Consider the following 23,232-nt stretch of genomic DNA (forward strand, 5'->3'; position numbering starts at 1 on the left):
CTCTCAGTTCTCATTGAAATTATGAGAGTGCTGGGAGAACCATTTAGATAATCAAAATTCCAGAATGTTGCATTAAGGCATGTGCAGTCACTGCAGTAGGATAAATGCTCAAAACCCAAACTCATGAACTTCGGAGACCTAGCAGGTGATTTTCTTTCCTAAAATAGTCTATGACCTAGGTAGCAGATCCTGGAAATCTTCACCTGGGTAGACCTGGTGAGGCTAATGATGCAAATAAAAGTTTGAAAGATGAGGACCTACAGAAACAATCTACACCCAAAAGGTATCCAGACTGTTTTATGGCATACACACTCAGACTTATTTATTCTTTATCAGCAATTAGGATTACAAACAGCAGGTGTTCTATGCAGCACCAAAGCAGGGATGTAGATGGAGACAGCCTGGGCAAGAGCTGACAGAAACCCAAAAGAAAGAACAGTAAGAAGATCTGACTTGCTTCCTTTGGGGTTACTTTCTTGAAATAAAGTAATCATAGCAGTGATGCCTCATTCATCTGGGAGATAAACCAATCATGTGAAGAAGGGCTGAAGAAAAACTGTACCAAATACTTTCTGTCCAGTGGGATAAAAAGAATCAGTGTTTTTGCTTAATGAAGAATTCAAGTTTTCAAATCTCAAATCTGAGTGTTTACCGCTCAGCAGCCTGAATTTTGCTGTTTTACTATGGCTATTGAGTCAAGCAGGTTTTCAATTCAGATCAAGGGAATGTTGTGATTTCTGTGAAAGTGAGAGAGAGCTTCAAAACTGAAGATATCAACATTGCTATTGCACACTATAATTGATTTGTGTGTGTGCGTGTACAATTAGCTTAAAGTATTAATGGAAAAAGTAGGTAGCTGCATCTAATGATTTTTTTGGAGTAATCTGAACCATCTGCCTCTATATATTAAGGAGTTCACTCTTTAATCCAGATTATGGCTGACAAACTGGTTTTGGCATTCACGTTTCACTAGCACTGTGCCCTTGAAGAGCTGATGTGGCTGTAGAAACTCTCTCGCTTACAACTGTTGTGTTTGAAAACATTTTTTGTTTGGCTTTCTTGTAGTTGTTTTCTTATAGCTCCTTTTCTTTTCTTTTCTTTTTCTTTTTTTTCTTTTTTTTTTTTTTTTTTTTGAGAAGATGGCCTTTCTAATGAAAAGTATGTTGAGCAACCAGGTAAAGAATTTGGGACTTGGAGGTGGAGGGGAAGAAAGCAAAGAAGAAAGCACTCCTTCTGATCCAGCGGCAGCTGCAGGAATGACCAGAGAGGAGTATGAGGAATATCAAAAGCAAATGGTTGAGGAGAAGTGAGTACCTGTTCCCTTATTATGAGCACGGGGCTAATTCTTGGTAACTTTATGCAGATAAAAATAACCCAAGAAAAAGCCAAACATGCAGCTCTTCAGTATTTTTTTTTTAGAAGCAGATGAATCTTTGCTAAAAAGACTTTCCAAAACAAAAGTTCCCCAACTGGAAATGATAAAATATTATGTTCCTTCTTCCTGCCCCCCCTGCAACTCTCTCCTATGCTTTCCTGCTATCTCCACAGCTTCATATGCTGGATTCATTCCTAGGTGATGTTACTTTATCTAGAAAAATTTTCCAAGATGTTTGTATTTAATTCTCAAATGTATATGATTTGTTCTCCTAGAGCTCCATGTCGAGTATTCTTTCAATAGGTAATATTTCGTTGTACGTTTATTATGGCAGACCTGAAAAAGTACTGAGTGCTATATTAAATGCTCATTTATCTTGAGCAAAGGTTTAAGATGGTTGTTTTTTTTCTAAAATCCACTAAATAAAGCAGAATTTTAAAATTAATTAAGTCTCAATTTTGACTGTAAAGACAATCTTTATCTCTTCCTGTGTTTATGAAAACAAGTAAAATGGAGGACTTGGCATGCAGGAGTTCAAATTATGCATAATTATAAATAAAACGATTGACTTTTAAATCTCAAATGCATCTGTTCCTCTAATGGTCAATTACATAATGGTTGTGTAAATCCTTCTTGTAAGATGATTATAGGTACCGGGTTAATGACTGATGGAATTTGAGGTATCCAGGTCTGTATTTAGCATCAGACATTTCTATCAGGAAACCCTGAAGAGGTGTTATTTAGTCTGGAAAAAAACACAGAATGTTTTGCTCTGCCTTATGTCAGGGGGTATTTAAAAGAGGAATGACCACCTGCTGGCAGGAAGATGTTTTATGGAGACTGAGAAGCAACACAGAATTCCTGGGACAGGGAAATGCCTGGGAAAAGAATTACTTCTATACTGTTTTTAAGTGGTGCATGTGTCCTTTCCATACTGAACCGTACTGAGGAAGCAGGGCAGGAGTACCCCTATAGGACTGTTAGAAACTCTAAAAGAAAAGATCATCTCAGGAAGAGATGTGGTTCTGTGTCAGAAATCTCTGGCGTGGGCAGAGCATGTTCCTGTTTCAGGGGTCCCTGGATTTTGCCCAGTGTTCAGCTGTGCAGGAATGGAGACCAGAAAAGTAAATGTGCCTTGCTGAAGTTGTGCTCAGTTTTGAACCCGTAACCAACTAGGCTTTGCGTCCTCCTCAGATTTTAGGTTTGTTTGTGGGGGTTTTGTTTTTAGAGAGAGAGAAATCCAAAAACTCATTTTGGAAACAGAGGAAAAGTAATATTTCATTTTGCCAGTAGCTTTTATGTGCCAAAATACCTATGCTGAAACAAGATCAATTTTGCAATAGAATTTCCATGAAAATGCTACCAGGGGAAAAAGGAAATTAAAGGGAGAGGGGGGTGAAAGGTGAGTGTTATCAAATGTTACCAAAAATCTTTGAGGAGATACATTTTGCAAGTATGTAATATGCACATATGTAATCTAAAAAAATATTTGTGCAGACCAATCCTTAAATCTAATGAAAACATTTTATAAAATCACAGATTAATTCAGTGCTTTTCCATACAGGGAAGCTTTAGAATTCATTGCCCTTGTGAAACAATGAATGGACAAGGAAAGACCAGGAAAATTCACAGGTGACAGAAGCACAGGAAGTGTGGCCCCTTGGCATCACTTTATTGGTATTGCTCCTTTTGTGCCTTTGGACAAGTTACTTGGGGAATAACTCCCGTGTGTAACTTTTTGCAGCCAAGCAACTGGTTCCATGCAAAAGATTGTATTTATTAACATCTTGAAGGAACATTTGTTCTGATTTCCAGGATGGAAAGAGATGCAGCATTTGCACAGAAAAAAGCAGAGCGAGCCGTTCTGAGGGTTCACCTGAGAGAAAAGTACAGACTGCCCAAGGTAAGCCTGTAGCTCATGAGCTCATCTAGTCCAGAGGCCAAATTTCAACCAATTTTAAACTGCCTGTTCCTTTTTCCTTAGTGATCCTGACACTGTCAAATATTCCCAGGAAAACCAAAATATTGAAAGCAAAAGCTTCAAGCAGCAGAGAAATCTGGAAGCTTTTTAAAAGCAGGCAGCAGCTGCAATAGCTTCTGGATCATGACAGAGAGCACAGTTAGATTGACAGCTTTTTCCTGACATGAAGTCACCTGGATACAAAAAAAGATAGCTCTCTACTGTATTCAAAGTGGTTTTCCTGGTTTAGAGGGGAGACTCACTCATTATTTTCTCATCATCTTGTTTTCAGGGTTTTAGCTGCAGAACCCTTATTTAGCAAAAGTTTAGCAAAGTACAGGCTTTAGCACTAAACCTATGGTAAACATCCATGGATCTCACTTATTTAAAATATTTTTTTTAATTATGGTGTTATTTTGTAAGCTTGTGCCATAGGCAGGAGAGAGGTAATACAGGACAGAATATTTCTCCAGGGATTTGGATCACACATTTGCTCTGACCTATCACTAGTGGGAAGATGTTGGCATATTTCATTTATACCCCTCAAGGAAATGTGTGGTGGTTCTTAGCAGTTTGAGAGTTTATTTGTATTACTCACCTGCCAGCTCATTACCACTCATTTTCTGATCAGTACTTTCCAGTGCTTTTGATTAATTAAAATGGAGGAAGGTAAAGAATCCATCTCCTGTAATTTAACTGCAAAAAAATGTAGTGCTTAATCCAAACACATCATTTAGGGACTCGTTATCAACAGAAAGAGACCAGGACTTGTAGCCTCATCTAGCCAAGCTTTTAAACAAGCATTTAAGATGGAGCTGGGTCACCTCCCGGTGGCTATGTCTCTTCAGGTGACAGCTGAAGTCAGCTAAGATGTATTCCACCCCTAAGAGCCTGGTTCTTCTGGTGCTCTAGCTGGACAACATACTCTGAGGGTGAGTTTAATTACAGAAAGATTAATTATGCAAAAAAATTAAGTCCAAGATTCTAAGTGACTGATTGGATTGGAGGCCTAAGTCTCTAAACACCAGCATTTTAATTAGCAGCTGAGGAGTAAAATATCATTAGGCTTTGCTTTCCTTTTGGAGGCATATGCTGAGACAGCTCCTGAGTAGCACTTACCCAGCATCCTGCCAGAGCTTTCAGCTCCAAGAGGGGCTGCTTTGGAAAGCTCCAGGATACTTGAGTGCCCAGGTCTCAACTAAACATCAGTGCAGCTGGGTGTCTCTGTGGTTTTGAAATTCTCCCACTTGTAGTGCTTTTTTCAGCTTGAGATGGTGACCAGGTCTCCAGTCCCCCTTGGCTGAGCACCTCAAGCTCAAGACACACAAGCAAGCAGTGGTGATCTGACCTATCTCCAGCAGGATCTCGGCTTTGGCATACACTAAGTTCTGTCTGGAGCCAAATTTCAGTAATAACAATAGAAGACTTGTCTCCAAGGTAGGAGAGTAGCCCTTAGCCAGCAAACAATATTGCAGGATACGTTTTTCCGCATTTGTTTCTCCCTATATAGCATATATCTTGGTTTTCCTCAGCCCTTACAAAAACATTTTATAGCAGGAAGAAAATTAAATTATTACATGCACACTATGTGTCCCTGAAAAAAATTCAATGCTGGGATACAACATGCTGGCAGCAAAATGCTCTCAGACTTGTGATAATGCATTAATTATTTTGAAAATTAAAAGTCATTTCAGGTAGCCTAGTATGGGCTGGAAACACTGAATATTACCAGTATCAATCACTAGCAAGCATTTTAAGTAAAAGCATGAATTTCAGGACTAAGCAGGGCCCCCTTTGCCATGTAAAATCTAAAGCTCCGTGCTATCTGGGCCAGATTTATAAGAGAAAGTAGACCCTTAATGAAACTAATCCTATTAACAGAGTTGTCAACTTAGGTTTATCATCAGAAAGATGGTTTTAGCCATGAGACATTTGATCTATGGACAACTTTTTCACTTTGGAGTATTCAGTGCGTCACATTCACACAAAACATTTTAAAAATATTATGTACAGACACTGATATTTTAATAATAATTTAAAAAAAAAACCAAAAAACCTCACCAAACTCTCTTATCCACTTGCTGCCTTTTTCCTGAACTGGGATTCAGTAATCAATGAATTTCTGCAAGGTCTAAACACACGGGCATGAGCTGTGGAAAAATGGAGTCCCAGTGCAAATATCAGGAGGGACCAGTCCCCACTCACCAGGTCTGTGCTCCAGGCTGTGATGTCCAGAATCTCTAAGGGTGTTTCTGGGGAGGAGGGCTGCTGGTTCCAACCTATGGCTCCTCGTACTTGTGAGGTACCTGCAGCCCTTCATTGGCATAAGGACGGTGGGGCTGCTGTATTGCTAATCAAAAATCCCACCTGCAGGTCAAGGCAAGGTGAACTCTGATTTTGTATGTTACTGGTGCCTTATAGGTGATGAATCACAGGATCAGGTCTGGAGCCAGCTACCTAAGGCTCTCTGTACATCAGCATAGGTAAATGTTATGACAGGGTAAGTTAGGCATAAGGAAAGCAGTATCTCACACAGCAATGCTGGAAAAGAGTTTGCTTCCCCTGTGGATTAGTCTGTGAGCTTTGTTCTTTTTTGTTTGCAAGCAGACTTCATATAAGCAGTGTTGAACTAGCATTTGGTTTTCTTTGCTCCTTAAGTTGCACAGAGGACTTCAACATCATTGGTCAGAGAACTGAAAGTGCCATTTAACAAGCAATACCAAACTTTGATTGTTTGTCTCTCTGCCTGGAGGGCGTCATCTCACTTTGAGGGAGTTTGACAAAACTTTTAGTGGAAGAAGCTGTCTCTCCCTGAGGGAGATTGCTCTTCCAACCCGGTGGTCATGGGGCTGTCTAATGTTAAACCATGTCCTTTACCTGTGGTAGCTAAAGAAGGAACTTCCCCTGTGATATCAGATGGTGACCATCTCCTGCTAGCACTATCTCAATCCTCCCTCTCTCTCTCTTTCACTCTCCTTTTTTCTCATTTCTGTACACACTTAATGTGTTACAAAATAAAGTTGGTACCCTTGAACTGGACATTTGCACCTTAATTTAGGCAGAGGACTTTACCAACAAATTGTAACAAAGCAGATATTTAGACAGTTTTCTGCGTGTATCACTGTATATGTAAAGAACTCTATTGCATCTATAGCAAAACAGATCTGGGACTGACTACATCAGATGCATAGTCAGCGTCAAAAAATATTACCATGCACTCAGACACTATTGCCTATGCTGTTAATTGTCAGAATAATATCTGACCCACTTTTGGCCTGGGCACCCTCCCAAGCAGTTCCCAGGGCCAGTTTGGGAGTTAGGACAGGCATTCCCAATCGGCAGTTTGATGGGACCACCCTGTTCGGCAGGGCGACAGAGTTCAATAGCATCCCAGTGGGTTTTTCCAGGCCAGCTGGCCTTGGGGCAAGAGACCTGTGCCAGGCATATTTAATTTAGTAGAATAGATGTAGCTTCTGTGTTCACTTTTCCATTTCAAATCAAAGTAAGCAAGAATCAAACTGTCAAATTTTAGAAGGAAGAGAAGAGGCTACACATATGATGTGCTTCTTTGCTTCTTGTTGAGCAGCCCCACCCTTTTGAAGCCAAATTTAGGTATTTTCAAGCTAAATGCCAAGTGGGTAGAAGCAGGTGGCTTGGCAGAATTGTACTGCTTTAGACTATATCTGAATATATTCTTTTTTGGTCAGAGAACACTTTGAAGCCCCAAACTGTTGTGCATCACATCTCAGACTTCCACAGGACAGTGGGCTTTGGTGCAAGAACATGCCAGACAATTGTTTACATTGCCAAAGATATGAATCACTACAGTAGCATGCAGTGATGATGCCTTAAATTAGAAATAATTCTAAAGAAAAGGTGTGATCGTCTGATTAGGCACACTTTTTCAGTAATTAACAGTGTCTTTTTTATTATCCTCTACTGCTACTGGTGAGGATTTCAAAAGGGCTAACTCCTCTGGTAGCCATCAGCTGCTGAATAAAAGCTTAACACATTTTTTCCTGCTACACAATCAATAAAGAATATCTCTTCTGATTGGGAGAGTGTTTCTAGTTCCCACAGATCTGACTGCAGCAACCCTTACCCAAAAAGGGGAAGAGATGTCCTCACCCATTTTATCCACACAGCAGTAACAATCCTGCTAGAGCTCTCCGCAGTTTCACATGAGATAATGGGGAGAAATCAGATTAAAGGGAAGTACAGTTATTGCAAACATAAAGTATGGAAATATGGAACAGTAAATAGTGGTTATGCGGCCAACCACCCCCAGTCTGCCTGTCCTTGCTAACGCCTACAACAACACAGACATCGCTCATATATGTCCTTGCATTCATTTGTCCTTTCATTCATGCAAAACCCAGACCCCTCACTCTAAAAAACACCTCCTGCTGATAGCATTGCTGCTTATTCATATCAGGCCTTTGCTGCTGTCATGCTTCATTTTGGAGATGTAATGAGGCATTAATGTTCATCTTTGATGTGTGAACTGTGTCAAAATATCCTGTTCTGAGCTCTGGATCCATCAGAATCCACGAGAAAATGTGAACAAAATCACCATTGTTTGAAAAATTGACATAATCCCAGTGATGGAGTGTTTCGGGGGGCAGGCAGGAAGCAAGTGTATGTAGTGCTTACTGCAATCTCAGCCCTTTTAATTGCTTAACCAGTTTCTTCTCCTGCCTCCTTTTGCTTTCTCAGACTAACACCCAACCTTCCTCCTCTCGTTTGTTGTCTAGGTCTTCCTATTACCCCACTTACCAGCACTGCAACACTGATTATGTGCCAGGCAGCCCCTGCTCTTCATCACAACTCAGAGAGGCCAATCAAAGATCTAGACAGAGTTTAGACACGGTTTGGGAAGATGGGGGACCCTTTTTCCAGTAATTCATCCCGAAGTTTTTTTCTTTCTTCCAGAAGGCTTCAGTTTAGTGCTGATACCTTAAAAATCCCCTCCCAACAATTGAATAAGGAAATGGTACCACAGCTTTTCTAGAGCTCTTCCTTCATTGAGCAGAAGCTGACAGGCACAGCAGAGCAGCTGACAGGCTTGGCGGTGTCTTGCAGCATGGTTTTGGGGGATACAAATAACTTGGAATGGAATTCCTGCACTATCAGCATGGCAAAGGTTTCTAAAATGGCAAGTGACACTGAGGGCTTCAGTTTTGACAGTGCTGAAGCCCTTCAAAGAAATATAATTGACATTGCCTGAAAAATCTTAGAACTTGCATGGAAACTGATTGAGGCCCTGAATTCACAAGTTGCACTCAAAAATTTTGACTGAAAAATTTGTGCATCTGTTTCCATTCTCCCTAAAAACCTAAAAAAAAAGAACAAAACAGGAGGCTCATTGGTAGATCCTGGGAGAGCAGAAATACTCTCATTTGCTGGTTTTGTTTCCTGCTTTAGAGTGAATTGGATGAGAATCAAATACAGATGGCTGGAGATGATGTGGGGTTGCCAGAAGACCTTCAGAAGATGGTGGCAGAAGATCAGGAGGAGGAAGAGGACAAGGACTCTATCCTGGGCCAGCTGCAGAACATCCAGAATATGGACATGGATGCCATCAAAGAAAAGGCACAAGCCACCTTCACTGAGATGAAACAGGCGGCTGAGCAGAAATGCTCCATGATGTAGAAGAGCCACCACTGCCCAAGGGCTATAACTTCAGTCTTGTGTTGCTGGGGCTGCAGAGGGAGAGCAGGCAGAGGGATGCACGTAGCTCTAGACCATTCAGTGTAAATATAGAAAACTGATGAGAGAGAGACTTAAAATCCTGAGGGGAGAGTGAAAATGTACCTGCTGGGACTGCCTAGAAGGAAGTTAGAACTGATCCTCAGTTTTGAACATAACCTTTTCTCCCATGGAAAAAATGGCTTTAAAGAAGTTAATATTGGGGAAAAAATGTGCCTTTTCCCATTTTTTCCAAGAGATTGAAATGCTATTAAATATGTGTGTTTGAACAAAATTGTGCTTCTGATACATCACATGGAGGTAACCGCATATTTAATCCTGCTTTCAGCAATAAACACATGTATTTCTTATAAAAACATGTCTGTTTCAAACATCTTGAGGCAAACACAGTGTTCAAATATTGACATTGGCTGAAAAACCTTGATTTTTTTAATCATCTCTGTACTAAGTTTAGCAAAAGGCAAAAAATGAAGCATGTAACTCAACAGCATGGGTCAAAAATGTTGTCAAATACACTGAGTGGGGACTCGTAGGAAAGTAAGGCTTGGTGGCTCTCAGTGAGCCCTGCTCTGGAGCAATGCAGGCTTCTCCAGTCTGCTTTCATTTCCCAGCCTCTCAAAGACACTTCAAACATCAAGGGACAGCAGTGACCCTTTGCTTGGCTGCTCTGTGTGCCACATTCTGAGGCTTGAGGTACCAGCACAAAACTTGGATAGGCTAAAACCAGCTCCTCACGCTGATTCTGGGAGTTGTCTCCATCGAAGGCTAAACATGGAAGGTTATGCCAGGGTAGGACACCTAAACCTGAGGAAAGGCATAGCTCTCACTAATTCTGAATCTGCCTGAGGCTATGAGACACCCAGGCTTTGACTCCCAAGGAATTCTATGAAATGAATGGCTTCATAAGTTCTCCAAGAGCTAGCCTGGGAATTAAGTTTGGAAGTGAATACATGTAGCACCTTCCTACAGGTTTATAAGTCTCTTTATCTCTCTCTCTTTCTGTCTCCACCCAATCAAGTAAAAATATTCGTTTTAAATTAACAGATGCACTAAGTATGGTTTATCTCCTTTCTTTCTCTTTTCCTTCCTTGCTTGCTTGCTTCCTTCCTTCCTTTTCGCTTTGTCTTCTCTTCTCTTCTCTTCTCTTCTCTTCTCTTCTCTTCTCTTCTCTTCTCTTCTCTTCTCTTCTCTTCTCTTCTCTTCTCCTCTCTCTTCTTTCTTCCTTGATCCTGGCCTCACGTATTGTTCTGTGAAGTGCACAAGATACAACCACAGCACACTCCAGGTGTGAAAACCACTCTGTGTTGAGCCCCCTTTGCCTGTTTTGGGTCATGTCCTCCAGCCCCACTGTTCCGGTTTGGTCAAATTTAGAGATATATCCTCTGAGAGAAGGCACAACCACCCCTCCTCCCACCAGGTTCGGGAAAAATAAATTTTCCTTGAAGGAAAGTGAAAGAGATAAAAACTATTTATTTAACAAACACACAGGAAAAGGAAAATAATGCTAAATAATAAAATCTTTCACTGTGAAGAAAAAAACCTGGCAAAGTGTTAGAGTCCTCCCTTTGGTCTCCTCGGAGCTGGGGCTTGGCCCAGGGCCAGGCCCTCTGTGCTCAGTGGAAAGTCCTCCCGATGTGCTCTGATACTGAAGTAGTCCAGCAGAAAAGGGAGAAAATCTGAAATTCCAGGGAAGGAAAAAAGGTTCAACTCTCAGTCTCTCTCTGGAGAAAAAGAAACTGAAAAACTGGCCAAAAGCTGACTGGAAAAAAAAAACCTGCAAGCCGGGTGCTTCCTTGCTCCCCCACCACAGCTGGAAAAAAAAAATCGCTCTCTCTGTGTGACCTTGAACAAGCTGCAAACTGCTTTGAAAAAGTTTTGCTCAGTTTTCCCTTCCTCCTCTCAGGCTAGTTTAAAGGCTTAGAAAGGCACAAGAATTAATTTCTGGGCATAGGGCAGCGATATGGGATACACATCATAAAGTCACCCCAAGACACCCACAGAACAGTGGGGGCTCTGCCAAGCCCCAGAGAGTTACAGGGCTTTGTGGAGAGAAGTTAAGTCATCCCATGGATCCTGGAAGATCCCATCACCACCAGGGAGGATCCGTCCCCAGGAAGAGGTACAGGAAAAGTCTGGATAACACAGATTCCACAGGTAAAGCAATGGTTGCACCAGGCAGCCCACCAAACCTGAGCAGCGCCTTTCCACACTTGCCTGGGACAGTCCCTGTTCCTGCAGATGGGTCAGCAGTCACCCACAGCTACATGGGGACAGTGACAAGAGGCAGACAGGCAGAGCATCTCAGGGAGGATGTGAGCCTGTGCTATGCCTGCAGTGTTTTACTGGTCACTTGGAAAGGAGGCCAAATTATCCTTTTGGCAAAGTCACCTCTGCTGTGAGGCAGAGAGAAGGGCAAGCAAGAGAGGTTCCCCTCCCTCCTGCTCTGACAGCTGCTGGGTGCCAAGGTGGTGTGGAAGAGTCTCCCTACCACCTCCTGGTGCACTGCCACAGACACTGAGACACAGAAAAAGGCCAGAGAAAAGCTGTTGCCTTTAAAAACCTCATTATCACTGACAGTCACAGTGGTGCCTGCCTCCGTGTCTGCCAAAACCAGAGAGGGCAGCACACAGCTTTGTGTGTTCATCATATGTGGAACGTTTGATTAAGGCAAATTACATTTATTTGGCAAATACATTTATTTGTATGTCTTTTACCTATTTTCGGCTAGAATCCTTTGTCACATTTCAAGGTGATTGCCAGTTTTCCCCTAATGTTTCTGCTGAGCACACAAGCACTTTCTAAAAACACTCCTCCCAACCATGTGTTAAATGTTCTTGTAGGTAGTTTCTGGTTTCCCTGAACACAGCCAGTTTGCTAACAGTAAAAGGAAGCTGAGATTCCTTCCTACAAATAGAGCTTGGGAAAATTCTTTCATCAATCAGTCTTTAAATATAAATCAAACAGACTTGCTTGAAAACCTGTTATCCAATATTTTCCTCATTGCAGCACCAAGAAAATACACATTTTCTTCTTGCTCATTTCTTTCTTACCTAAGAAACACAGAGTTGACAAGTTCTGACCTTCCTTGCTTTTTCCAGAGGATGTCCTGGTGCCTTAAATGGCTCTTATCCAACAGGTCATTCCGTTACTGAAGAAAACCTATCTTCAGTAGGTCCCTCAAGCATCAGAGTTATTTTGCCTAAAACCAACAAGACTTCTGATCCAATTTCTCCCTCTTGGGATCCTGCTCTCACATGGCACCATGGAATCCAATTATCTATCTGGAAAGACAAGTGGGGTCTTTTAGGAGGTCTTTACATAAAGTAGATAGAAGAGTCACCAGCTCAGCTCAATCAGCCTGAGGTTTGTGAGGCTCAATGCATTTCCCTCTGCATTGGTATAAAACTTGCTAGTGTCTCCACACTGTTGTGTTGCTTTACAGACTGAATTGTCCTATCTATAAAACAACAAAATAAACAATCTTAAGGCTTTTGACCTTTGAATTAAAATGTGCCTGGGACATCCTGAAAATCTTACTGAAAGCATCTGGTGCTTTAAAGGATCTAATTAAATTTGTCAGCAGATATAGGATCAGCATTTTCACAGTTTAAAGGGTCAGAGAAGAAAGTACAGTCAGAATCACCAAACAAGCAATTAATGAGATTCCAAAAAAATGTCTGGGCTGGCAGAGACAAGCAGGACTGGGAGGTGGCTTGGGACTGGTGCAGGATGGGAACCCAGCCCCCATGAAGTGCTACTGGCAGGAGAGTAAGCTGCCTTAAGCACCACTATTAGACCAGAGGCTCCCACACTCAGTCTGGAGTAGCAGAGTCAGGGCAGGGTGGCAAACCTGTGCTGCCCTCAGCAGGAGCCTGATCCTCAGCCTGCCGGAGGTGCCTGCCTGCTCCCGGCAGCACCTGCAGGGCTCATCCCTCCAGCACCAGCTGTTCCGGTCTTTACCTGCCAGCCGCAGGCCTGGGGAGGCACATGGGTAGGAGGTGGCAGGGGAGGCCCTGTACCACCCCAGGTACATGCAGCTCTCGAGGTGCTTAGCCCTGGGGACAGGTCACAGGAGAGCCTCTGCATGTGTGCGCATGTGCACGTGCACTGGTATGTGAGTCTGGGAATATTTGTGTCCATTTCTGTGCACAAATGCACATGTATGGGTGTGCATGCAGCTATGCACGTGTGGGAACGGACAGAGACGTGTCTGTGTGTCTGTCTTTGTCAGGAGCAGATTAAAGGGTTAGGTCACATGGCAGCTACTGCTGGACGGACCCTACCTGGGATTTGGGTTCTTAGAGTTAATAGGATCGCTGGAGCTCAAGACCGTCATCCCATCAAGATAAATGTCTCTAGTGCCCACTTTTAAGCAATCTGAATTCAATTAGGCTAATTGGAAAACAAGTAAAGAAGGATTGCATTAATATAGCCTCATAGCATGAACTTCCCCTCCCTCCCTCTGAGCATGGTGAGCCTAAATCCCAGCACCATCGCACCCAGTCCATGGTGCTCCCACCAAAAAGGGCTGCCTGGCTCCCAGAGCCTATTCCACAGCCTGGACAGACAGCGGGACAGCAAGATCTCTGTGCAGTTCCTGGGTGCCAGACAGGACCCTGGGAGGTAGAGAAAATGCAACTGACTCTCCTGGGCAGATCAAGAAAAGTCTCAGCAGAAAAACAAGAAAGGTGTGAGCGATGCAGTGACAGGAGGAGGCAGCAGCTTCCTCACGCGTTATGCTTTCAAGAAAGTTCTGAAACTGCACCCTTAGGAATTTCTGGGGAGGAAAAAAGCAAAGCCTTTTTTTGGTTGTTTTTAACAATCTGTTGGATAATACAGAGCATGCAAACTGCAGGAGGGTACAGGTTCCCTCTAGGTGAATATTTCCTCCTTTTCCTTGCTTCCCTCCCATTGAATTGCAGTCTGACCTTGGAAGCCACATTTATCTTTCAGGGATGTCCTCCCTGCTGCACTTCTTTGGTCTGGAGAGCGATGTCTCTCCTGCAGTGTGACTTCAGTTTCAAATCTCTGCTCTGCAAGTCAGTAATTATTTCACCTGGACATAAAGAAAAGGCAGGCGAAAAGGAAGGAAGAATCTGTGGCATTTTATGGTGCTGACTTCACTGTGTGAAACCACGTCCCATGCGTATGTCTCAACAGCAACAACAGGATGAAAACTATTTCCCTTTAGTCTTCACTATATACGTACAGGAAGGAGGTACAGCAGACAACTGCACTTGACAGATTGTCCATCTTGAGAAATTTTGTTACTTTCCAGGCATAACTTCAGCAGAAATTTCAATAATGCATTGCAAAAAAAATAAAAAAGGTGATGGAATGGGGGCATCCCTTGGAAAAGCAAGTAACATACCCTGCCTGTTTCATCCCCTAACGAATACTCTCAAATTTGATTCTGGTTGCCCCTGTAATTTTCCAAAGGTCAATGGTCTTTGCAAAGCTGTGATGTACCACAGCATCAGTTTCTGAGGCTTCATTCTAATATGACACATATCCCAGAGGGTTCTGTGGCAGCCAAGGATTCAACTGACAGCCAGGACATCAGACCCAAAGGGAAATGTTCAGTTACCGTTCTTTGCCATTCTAAAACCTCTGTGTAATCAGAGGAACCATTAGACTTCCTCCTTCCCTGGAGCAGTGTAATGCCTCGTGTGTCACACAGTGTGTGCCTGAAGCATGGCAAGAGAGAAAAGAGAGATCTAGAGTTGGAAGAGTCAGAGCTCTCTCTGCTCTGCTATGCAGTTATGGGGATTTTTGTCAGGTATTTTTTCAAATTGGGATCAAAGGAGAGGCTTCCTCCGAACAATTCCACTTGCCTGCAAGGAGGATGCTACAGTGACAAATGTAGCTCTGTATGGAAAATACAATTAGAGCAAAGAGAGCAATCTACTGCTGTGGAAAGAGGAGCCTTCTCTGTCAAGGAGGAAGGTCTCTTGTGTCCTGTGTGGGACTCGAGCACCCTGCTTCAGGGCTGGAAGGCTTTTTTGCTGCCTTCACATTGTAATTAATGGCAAAAAAATCGATTATTGATCCTGTAGCTGACAACTTTGACAGGTACCCAAAAAGCAGCATCTGTGCCGGGATCCAATGCCCTTTATAGCACTGACTAAAGGGTTTTTGCTCCTTCGTCTCACATTCCTATTTTTCTTAGCTACAATAAGCAAAACTGATTCCCAGTTTTGCCCAGGGCTTCTGGAGGGACAGGTATGTTTTGTGCTGATTTTGAGGGCTGTAAACCCCCGGTTTCAAATTAGAAGAAATTAGGGACATTGCACAGTTCATTCATCTTCACTAATAGAGTTCCTGGGAAACACACATGTAGATTAAAGGAACACAATGGCCCCTGGCTGATTGCTTTGAGTACCCTCCAATGCCCTACAATGGTATTGACTTGCTTTTTATAGTGTGCACAAAAGCCACACTAACCTTTTCTTGTCTCTTCTGTTAGCCTCTTCCCTCTGTGCAAACGGATGGCTGAGTTCTTTTGGCCTCAAACTACCCCCCCAAGCAGTCAGTGAAGGCAAACCTCACCTGGATCTAGGAAAAGCCGTGCACTCCTAAAAGAAATCAACTCTGGGACATCAGACCATAAACCTGCAAAAGGTGTGGACATTGGCAGAAGCAAGCACTGCCAATCTTTGAAGTGATTCCTCTGAGAAAATCTACATGATATGGAGCCTGTTGGGGCAGGAGGGGAAGAAAAAAATTGCAGATTTATTGAGAGAGGTCATACTTATTAGACTAGCTAATATATCTGGAAGAATGAGCAGCAGCAGTGGTGTTTTTCATTCACATACACTCTCCTCAGGCATGGAAGCATCTTCAAAGCTAAGTGTAGGCTGAAAACCACTCTGGATGTTACTGGGTTTGTCATTTAAACCAGATGGGACAAAAGGTACAGAGGAACTGGGAAGTGCTAGTGTGAAAAGTGATAAAGTGACAGAAAGACAAAAGCAGGAAAAATATCGATGCAGGAGATGTGATGCTGTTACCTGGTTGGTACTGTGGTGGGTCCACGTCTTCCACCAAGCCAAGTACAACGTGATGTGTGGGATCTGTCTCCCTACCTCACCTTCAAAACATTTTGTACATCCCCCCATGAAGCCATGCCCTGCCTGCTACCCCCCAGCCCCACTTGCACCGTGGAGTACAGGGTCACAAAATCGGTTCTTCTCACAGGCTTTGTCCTATAGCAGCGTACTGGAAAACGTCCTCGCAAATATTGCTTAGACCTTCCTCGGGCTTGTGAAGTCTGAAAGGCTGAGTCCACCTCCTGCGTCCATCCTGCCCAGAAGCACCTGGTCTATGAAACGCCTTTGGAAGCAACCGGGCGCAGGGCGAGTGTCCCGCAGAGCACCAGCGCAGCGGCGCTTACGCTAGTGCCCGAGTCGGCCCGGGGCCTCGGATCGTTCCGCGGATCAGCTTTCGAGCGGTCTCCGTGAAACCGACGCACCACCAAACCGTCCGGGAGGGATCTGGGCTGCAGCCGTCGGGCAAGAGAAACGCGGCGAGGCTCCGAGAGCCGCCGGACAGCGCGGGGCCGCGCCGGGGACCGTCTGTCCTCCGGCCCGGCACCCCCGGGCTCCAGCCCCTTCCCGTCCGTTCGCTGAGTCCCCTTTACCGCGCCCCCGGCAGCGGTCCCGCGGCTCCCGCCGGCCCGGCTCTGTCCCCCCGTGCCCGGCGCGCCTCTCGCCGCCCGTCCCACCGCGGTTTTCGGCAGTGCTGCCCCTGCCCCGGGGCTCCGGCCGCGGCGCTCGGTCCGGGCCGGCCCCGGCTGCAGCGGGGGCCGCCCCGCCCCGCCTCGGGGGCCCCGGATGGCATCGCCCGGCGCCGTCTGGGGCTGGGGCCGGGGCTGGGGCTGGGGCCTGCGGGGCGGGGCGGGGCGGCCGGCGGGGGCCGGGGGATGCCGTGCCTCCCCCTCCATGCCGAAGAGGCGCGGGGGCCTCGCCTTCCATCTCGCCTACCGCCCCCCTGCACTCCTCCCCCGCCCCAAGGAGGCCAGCCCGCCCGGCGACACCGTGCCAGACCTGCCCGCGCCGCCCGGGGGCCGGGCGAGACCGCAGCGCCGCGGCGGAGCCCCGGGCCAGCCGCCTCATGCACCCGCCCGGCGCCCCGCTCGCCATGGCCGAGGGCGCCTTCTCGCTGGCTGCCCCGGCGGCGCGGAGCCCCGGGGGGAACCCGTCGAGGCTGCACAGCATCGAGGCTATCCTGGGGTTCACCAAGGAAGACGGGCTGTTGGGCGCCTTCCCGCCCGACGGTAGCGCCAAGGAGGCGGACCGGCGGGGGCTCCGGCACTGCCTGCCCAAGATGCCCGGAGAGCCGCCGCCGGCCGAGCCCCAGGGCCGCGCCGAGCGCTTCCAAGGTGAGCGCTGTGGACGAACGCCAGGCATCGGGGGGCGGACGGGTGGGCGCCGCTCCCCCACGCCCTCGGGCGAGCCCCGCGGGGAGATCCCGCTGGTGACCCCCCTGTCTTCCCCTCGCAGAGCCGTACTGTCCCGGCAGCGCCAGCCCCGAGCTGCCCGCTGGCAGCAGCGGCGAGGGGAAGCCGTCGGACGAGGAACAGCCCAAGAAGAAACACCGGCGAAACCGCACCACCTTTACCACGTACCAGCTTCACGAGTTGGAGCGTGCCTTTGAGAAGTCCCACTACCCCGACGTGTACAGCCGCGAGGAGCTGGCCATGAAGGTCAATCTGCCCGAGGTCCGCGTCCAGGTAACGCCCGGCCCCCGCGGCGGTCCGGCCCCTACGACCCCCCGCGCCGGGAAGCCGCACACGGCCCGGCCCGACGCGCCTCGGCGCAGCCCCGGGGTCCCGGCGGCCGGAGCAGCCCCGATGCGGCGCGCGGGCCCGTGACCGCAGCACGGCTCCGGCCACACTCGGCCCGGCCGGTGCGCTGCTGAGCGGCTACGCGAGGCCCCACTGGAGCGCGGGGTTCGGGGCCGATTTGCGTCCGGCAGCCGCGTCGTCGGTGCTGCTGCCCTCTGAATGGCGTGTCCCAGCCCGGGGCCGCTGAACCCGCTGTGTACCAGGGCGGTGGCGGTGGATGGGCGGGCCAGCTCCGCTGCGGGGCTGTTTTCCATTCAGCGCAGGGCTGTGAGTCGTGGGGGAACGCCCGAGCCCTCCAAATTCCCTTCTGCCCTAGCTCGGCAAGGCGTGTTTCCCTCGCTCTGTGTGCACCGCTGCACCCAGGGGCGAGCCTCTGTCGACCGCCTGGGGCCTGGCTGATACAGCTCTGCTTGCAGGTTTGGTTTCAGAACAGACGGGCTAAGTGGAGGCGGCAGGAGAAACTGGAGGTGACCTCCATGAAGCTGCAGGACTCGCCCATCCTCTCGTTCAACCGCTCGCCACAGGCAACACCCATGGGTCCTCTGAGCAGCAGCCTGCCCCTGGAGACGTGGCTCAGCCCGCCAGTGCCCAGCAGCACAGCCCTGCAGACCCTGCCTGGCTTCGTGGCCTCACCACAGAGCCTGCCTGGCAGCTACACACCACCGCCCTTCCTGAACTCTCCGGCAGTGACCCACGCGCTGCAGCCCCTGGGGGCCATGGGGCCACCGCCGCCTTACCAGTGTGGGGCCACCTTTGTGGACAAGTTCCCTTTGGAAGAGGCAGACCCACGCAACACCAGCATTGCTGCCCTGAGGCTGAAGGCTAAGGAGCACATCCAGTCCATTGGCAAACCCTGGCAGACAATCTGAACTCCCTCTCAGCACCTGGGAGAAAGCCATGGGGAAGGCGCGTCCCAGAACGCCCGAGGGACACCCTTACCCTGCCTTGGCTGCCCCGGATGGCCAGGCACAGGAGGGCTATCCCTTGCACCAGCCTTTCCCCCCAGCCTTGATTGGCTTTTGTATTTTGTGGCCCTTTTAATTCCCTTTTCCACAAGCCCTGCAGAGTTGGGGGCCTGATCATAGCTTAGGAAAACCAATCTCTTTTGCTCTCCCTCCTTGGCTGGATGCTTTAGTTGCAATAAAAGCTGCAGTAGGGCAAAGAGCTGTGTAAGGTGGCTGGGAGCCCAGGATGCTGTACCTGGAGAGGCGGTTCTGCTTTTGCATCATTAAATGGCACCATCTGCATGGAGGCTGTGCATCGTGTTTCTTCACCCATATGGGCATCTCAGGCTGGACCCTCCGCTCTGTGTGATGCACAGAGGGGTAGGAGATGCCTGGCTGTGGGCTCTTCTCTGTCCTCCTTCAGCAGCAGAACCCTGCCCAAGCTGGCTGTGGCACTGGAGGCTGTATGCCCAGATGAGAGTGGGCACAGAGGGGCCGGAGCCCTGGCAGTCCTTGGGCCAGGCACACCACTCCCACAGCTGCCCTTGTGGAGCAGTGCCCAGCTCAGGTGGGCTTTGCAGGCTGGAGTCAGTGGCAGTCCTTGCTGCCTCTGCAGAGAGGGAGAACAGCAGGACCCCCAGGGCCCCTGGCCCCTGCAGCCCCGCTGCCACAAGGGGAGACAGACGGTCACTGGCTGGGCACTGACACGCAGCTGGGGCCTGGCAGGCTCATCCTGCCCGCTCTGGCTGCCCAGCACAGCCCCTGGAGGCTGGCACAGAGCTGGGCCATGCCCGCTCCCCTGCCCACCCAGTGCCCATTGCCAGGCTGCCGAAACTAAAACTGCGGCATCTTTATTTTTCATTATCTCCGTTACTGCCTGTAATGGGGCTGAGAAGCTGTAATGAAACACCCCTTCTCTTCTGCTGGGCATGGGGTGCTCTACACACTCAGGAGGTTGTGGCAATTAACGTTTCTCATTAGGGAAGAGAGAAGGATGCACAAGTGGCCTCATTGTGTCCTGGGGATGATTCAGTGCAGACTGGGAGACCTCTCCTTTCACCATTTCCCACTCGTTGTGGCCAGACAAAGGCTGGCATCTAATTATATTTTCACAATCTGTGCGTATCTTTTAAGAGTCCTGTCAGAAACAAGTATGTCAGCTTTGTTCAGCTTCACTTCAGAGAGCTTTTTAACCTTAGACAGCAGTTTCTAAACATCCCTTCACAGCCTTCTCCACAGCAGTCCTCATCTATTGTATGGAGAGCTTCTTTTACAGATAATAATAGGAATCCCTCTTGTTTTCAAATGCCTTTTCCTCTGTCCCCAGCCTCCCTGCAGATCCAACCTGCCTCTCTGGACCAGAGCACACACTATGTTCAGCACCCCCAGCTTCCCTTCCCTGAGCTGTGCTGGTCCAGGGCATGAAGGGAAGCCAAGAGAGTGGTACCCCCTGAATTTGGGGGGAATGAAGCCCTGCTGGGGGGGACCCTCCTGCTGGGATCTGGATTTGACAATTCTACAGTGTGTGCTTTTGTGGTGGTGCCCACCCTTCCCAGCACACAGCTCTTTGCTTCCTTGGCAAAGAGAGGAAGAGCTGCCAGGAAAAGAGTTGCTGTTGCTGTCAGGACCAGGGAGGTATTCTGCTAACCTCTAGTAAGGACACCTGAGTAAAAGAGGAGAACAAAAATCATATTGCTTCAGTTTTTAGGTCTTATTCTAGTGGTCCTTCCACAGGCGAGCTTTGCTTGCATCCCCCGTGATGCTGGAGTTGCAAGAAGGCACGTCTTTTCTGGTGGCTGCAAGAGAAGGATTCCTCTTGGTGTGCTTGAGAAGTGCCTGCATAGCCCAGCCTGTATCAGCAAGAGACACACACTAATGATCGACTGCACAGGCTCTGCACACTCTTCCTTCTCAGGGTAGGAACAATCTCACTTGTCATTACTTGGCTGCAGTCCAGCTGTGGCTCTGAAGCTGAAAACCCCCCTGCAGGTGAGCACATTTAATCGCTGCCCAAAAGTTCTCACCTGTGCTTATTGCTCATGGCTAATAACCAGCTCCCCAAGATTTCAATAGTGCTTTTCCACATTTGGCATTACTACCCTCCTTCTCTCTTACCTACGATTCTTCTGTATCCTGTAAAGCCATGGGAAGAAGCCTCTGACTTCCTGATCAGCTGTCACCAGCGCTGACACTTGGTTACTCGAGATAGTCAAGGACTGGCAGCAGACAAAACCATAATGACAGAGCAGCAGAAGTAGCAGCTGAAGATATCTGCTCACTTTTAATAAGGTCCTGATCCAGCATCTGCAAACAAATAAAGAAAGATTATGGCAAGATATGGTGGTTGTTCTTTTATTGGCATATTAAACAGGTCTTTCTTATACCTTGTACATGTGAACCCTGTAGTGGATCGGCTGTGCACAGACATGTCCTCCAAGGAAAGCTGTGAGTTTATTGCTTAAAATGAATATTTTACCAGCTACACATAAGTGGGCAAATAAAGAGACAGAGGCATATGCAAACTCACATCTTTCTTCTACCCTGTCTAGTTTTCGGTGCTCCTACACTTTCTTTCAAATCGTCCCATTCCATTTTAAAAGCCCATTTGTTCATTTTGTGTAAATATCTTCTCCTCCTTAATTGGGTGCTGAGTCTAATAATCCTGCCTCGGCTTGTTAACTGTACAATACCAGTCAGAGTTAATGACCCATTAGTGATTAATTCCTTAAACAGCATCTAATTGCTCACTGTAAAACCTTTTCTTAAAACTGGATTAAATCATCTAGATCCTTAACCACTTCTTTACTCTAACTTTGCTAAGGCTATTAGCATGGCCTTCTGAGTGGTCTGTTGCTTCTTTTACTTAAACTGTATTAGCAAGATAGTATTTTTAGTGTCCATACTTGACGTCTTTGCAACACCTGAAGTTCTAAGGAAGAATAATGCAGATTATTACAGACTGCCAGGGAATTAATAATTATGAGGAAAATGCCATGATGGAATTCGATCTCAAAAGTGTATTCTGGTCTCCCTTCCTTCCTATCTCTGCTCAAAATCCTGTCAGTATTCAAGAAAACTAACAGATACCTGAGCTCTTTGAGCCAAACAGAATTTGGACGTGAGGTTCAGGTCACTGGCTCCCTGGTGGAGCAGGACTGTCTCTGTGAGCAGAAGGGACCCTCAGTCCCTGCCGGATGGCTCGGAAGCTGTCATTCCCTCTGGAGCAGCAGGCTGGCTGTCGTGTGTGCTGCTGCCATGGCAGTTCACATCCTCTGTGACATGAAAACACACATTGCTCAGCCATAGCTTGAATTTCTGTTACTAGCTGCTGGGGTCGAGGGCAGCAGGAAGTTGTGCAGGAAGTTGAACGGTCTTGTTTCTTTCTGCCGTGGCTACATCTGACAGTCATTGCAATTACGGACATTCAGTTTCTTACTATTGAAATGTCTCAAGTAGCTGTTCAAAGCTCCTGGTTACATCTTTCCTCGTCTCTACGGACTTACTATGAAGTCCGACAGGCATTAATTCAAGGAGGTTCCCTTCAGCTACAGTGTTTCAGCTTCTCTCTTCTATGCAGTCAGCCTCCTCCTTTGTCACTGTTACAAACCTTGGGACTTCCTTCAGTAGTTTGTCTGCTACATTTTGCTAGCAAAATGCTTGCATAGGAGAAAACAGCGGAATAAAACAAACAAAAGAGAGCGAAACGAAAAGCTGGTTAGACCAGGACGTTGAGATTACGAGTTTCTCTGGTAGAATTAATACCGCGTCTCCTCTCTGAGCATCTCTTGTGTTCTGCCAAGGTATTATCAAAACTGTCTGACATTTGGCAGTCATCCGTGTGTCATATGACACTTCTGCCCCACTAAGATTGGAATTGCAGAGCCGGGCAGAGTGGTGCGACTAAGATACGGCAAACAGCCGCGGTCCCGGGGCTCACGCGGCGCCGGAGCGCACCGGGGCTCCCTGCACGGCCGGGGTCAGACGGTCCCGGGGCTCACCCGGCACCGGAGCGCACCGGCCTCCCTGCACGGCCGGGGCTCAGACGGTCCCGGAGCTCACCCGGCACCGGAGCGCACCGGGGTTCCCTGCACGGCCGGGGCTCAGACGGTCCGAGCTCAAGGGAGCGCAGCGGGGCTGCGACAGTCCGCGCTCCCCGGAGCGCTCCCCTCACGGCCTGGCCGAGGGCGCCGCCTGCCGGAGGCGGGGGGAGTGGGCGGTCGGGGCTCGTCCCGGGCCGAGTTCCGCCCCCGGGCACAGCGGAGCTGCCGCCAGCGGGCCGAGGCTGCGAGGACAGCGTCATCTCCCGGGCGCACACGGGGCACTGAGGCTCCCAACAGAGCGGCTGGCAGCGCAACACACGCCCGTTCCTGGGGAAGGCAGTGGCCCTTGCTACTGGCTT

At 47.8% G+C, this 23,232-nt stretch overlaps 2 protein-coding genes across 2 annotated transcripts; both read left to right on the plus strand.

Moving 5' to 3' along the window:
- The first annotated feature begins 938 nt into the window (after positions 1-938).
- On the plus strand, positions 939-10,085 carry CPLX4 (complexin 4). The gene is made up of 3 exons (XM_032095952.1): positions 939-1,306; positions 3,191-3,278; positions 8,760-10,085. Exons 1-3 carry the CDS (start codon positions 1,140-1,142, stop codon positions 8,985-8,987), a joined length of 483 nt encoding a protein of 160 aa, XP_031951843.1. The 5' UTR covers positions 939-1,139; the 3' UTR covers positions 8,988-10,085.
- Positions 10,086-16,975: 6,890 nt separating this feature from the next.
- On the plus strand, positions 16,976-19,140 carry RAX (retina and anterior neural fold homeobox). The gene is made up of 3 exons (XM_032097423.1): positions 16,976-17,424; positions 17,546-17,775; positions 18,306-19,140. The coding sequence occupies exons 1-3, from the start codon at positions 17,157-17,159 to the stop codon at positions 18,756-18,758; spliced, it is 951 nt and encodes a 316-aa protein (XP_031953314.1). The 5' UTR covers positions 16,976-17,156; the 3' UTR covers positions 18,759-19,140.
- The last annotated feature ends 4,092 nt before the right edge of the window (positions 19,141-23,232 follow it).

This window comes from Corvus moneduloides, chromosome Z (assembly GCF_009650955.1).
Source record: "Corvus moneduloides isolate bCorMon1 chromosome Z, bCorMon1.pri, whole genome shotgun sequence".
In the NCBI taxonomy this organism is placed as follows: domain Eukaryota; kingdom Metazoa; phylum Chordata; class Aves; order Passeriformes; family Corvidae; genus Corvus; species Corvus moneduloides.

What these genes read in the sequence shown, in the direction of transcription:
- CPLX4 (XM_032095952.1), top strand. Translation starts at nt 1,140, where the DNA reads ATGGCCTTTCTAATGAAAAGTATGTTGAGCAACCAGGTAAAGAATTTG. An exon ending in AAGCAAATGGTTGAGGAGAA is followed by an intron (nt 1,307 to 3,190) that starts GTGAGTACCTGT and finishes TCTGATTTCCAG; the next exon opens with GATGGAAAGAGATGCAGCAT. An exon ending in AAAAGTACAGACTGCCCAAG is followed by an intron (nt 3,279 to 8,759) that starts GTAAGCCTGTAG and finishes TTCCTGCTTTAG; the next exon opens with AGTGAATTGGATGAGAATCA.
- RAX (XM_032097423.1), top strand. Translation starts at nt 17,157, where the DNA reads ATGCACCCGCCCGGCGCCCCGCTCGCCATGGCCGAGGGCGCCTTCTCG. An exon ending in CCGCGCCGAGCGCTTCCAAG is followed by an intron (nt 17,425 to 17,545) that starts GTGAGCGCTGTG and finishes TTCCCCTCGCAG; the next exon opens with AGCCGTACTGTCCCGGCAGC. An exon ending in TGCCCGAGGTCCGCGTCCAG is followed by an intron (nt 17,776 to 18,305) that starts GTAACGCCCGGC and finishes CTCTGCTTGCAG; the next exon opens with GTTTGGTTTCAGAACAGACG.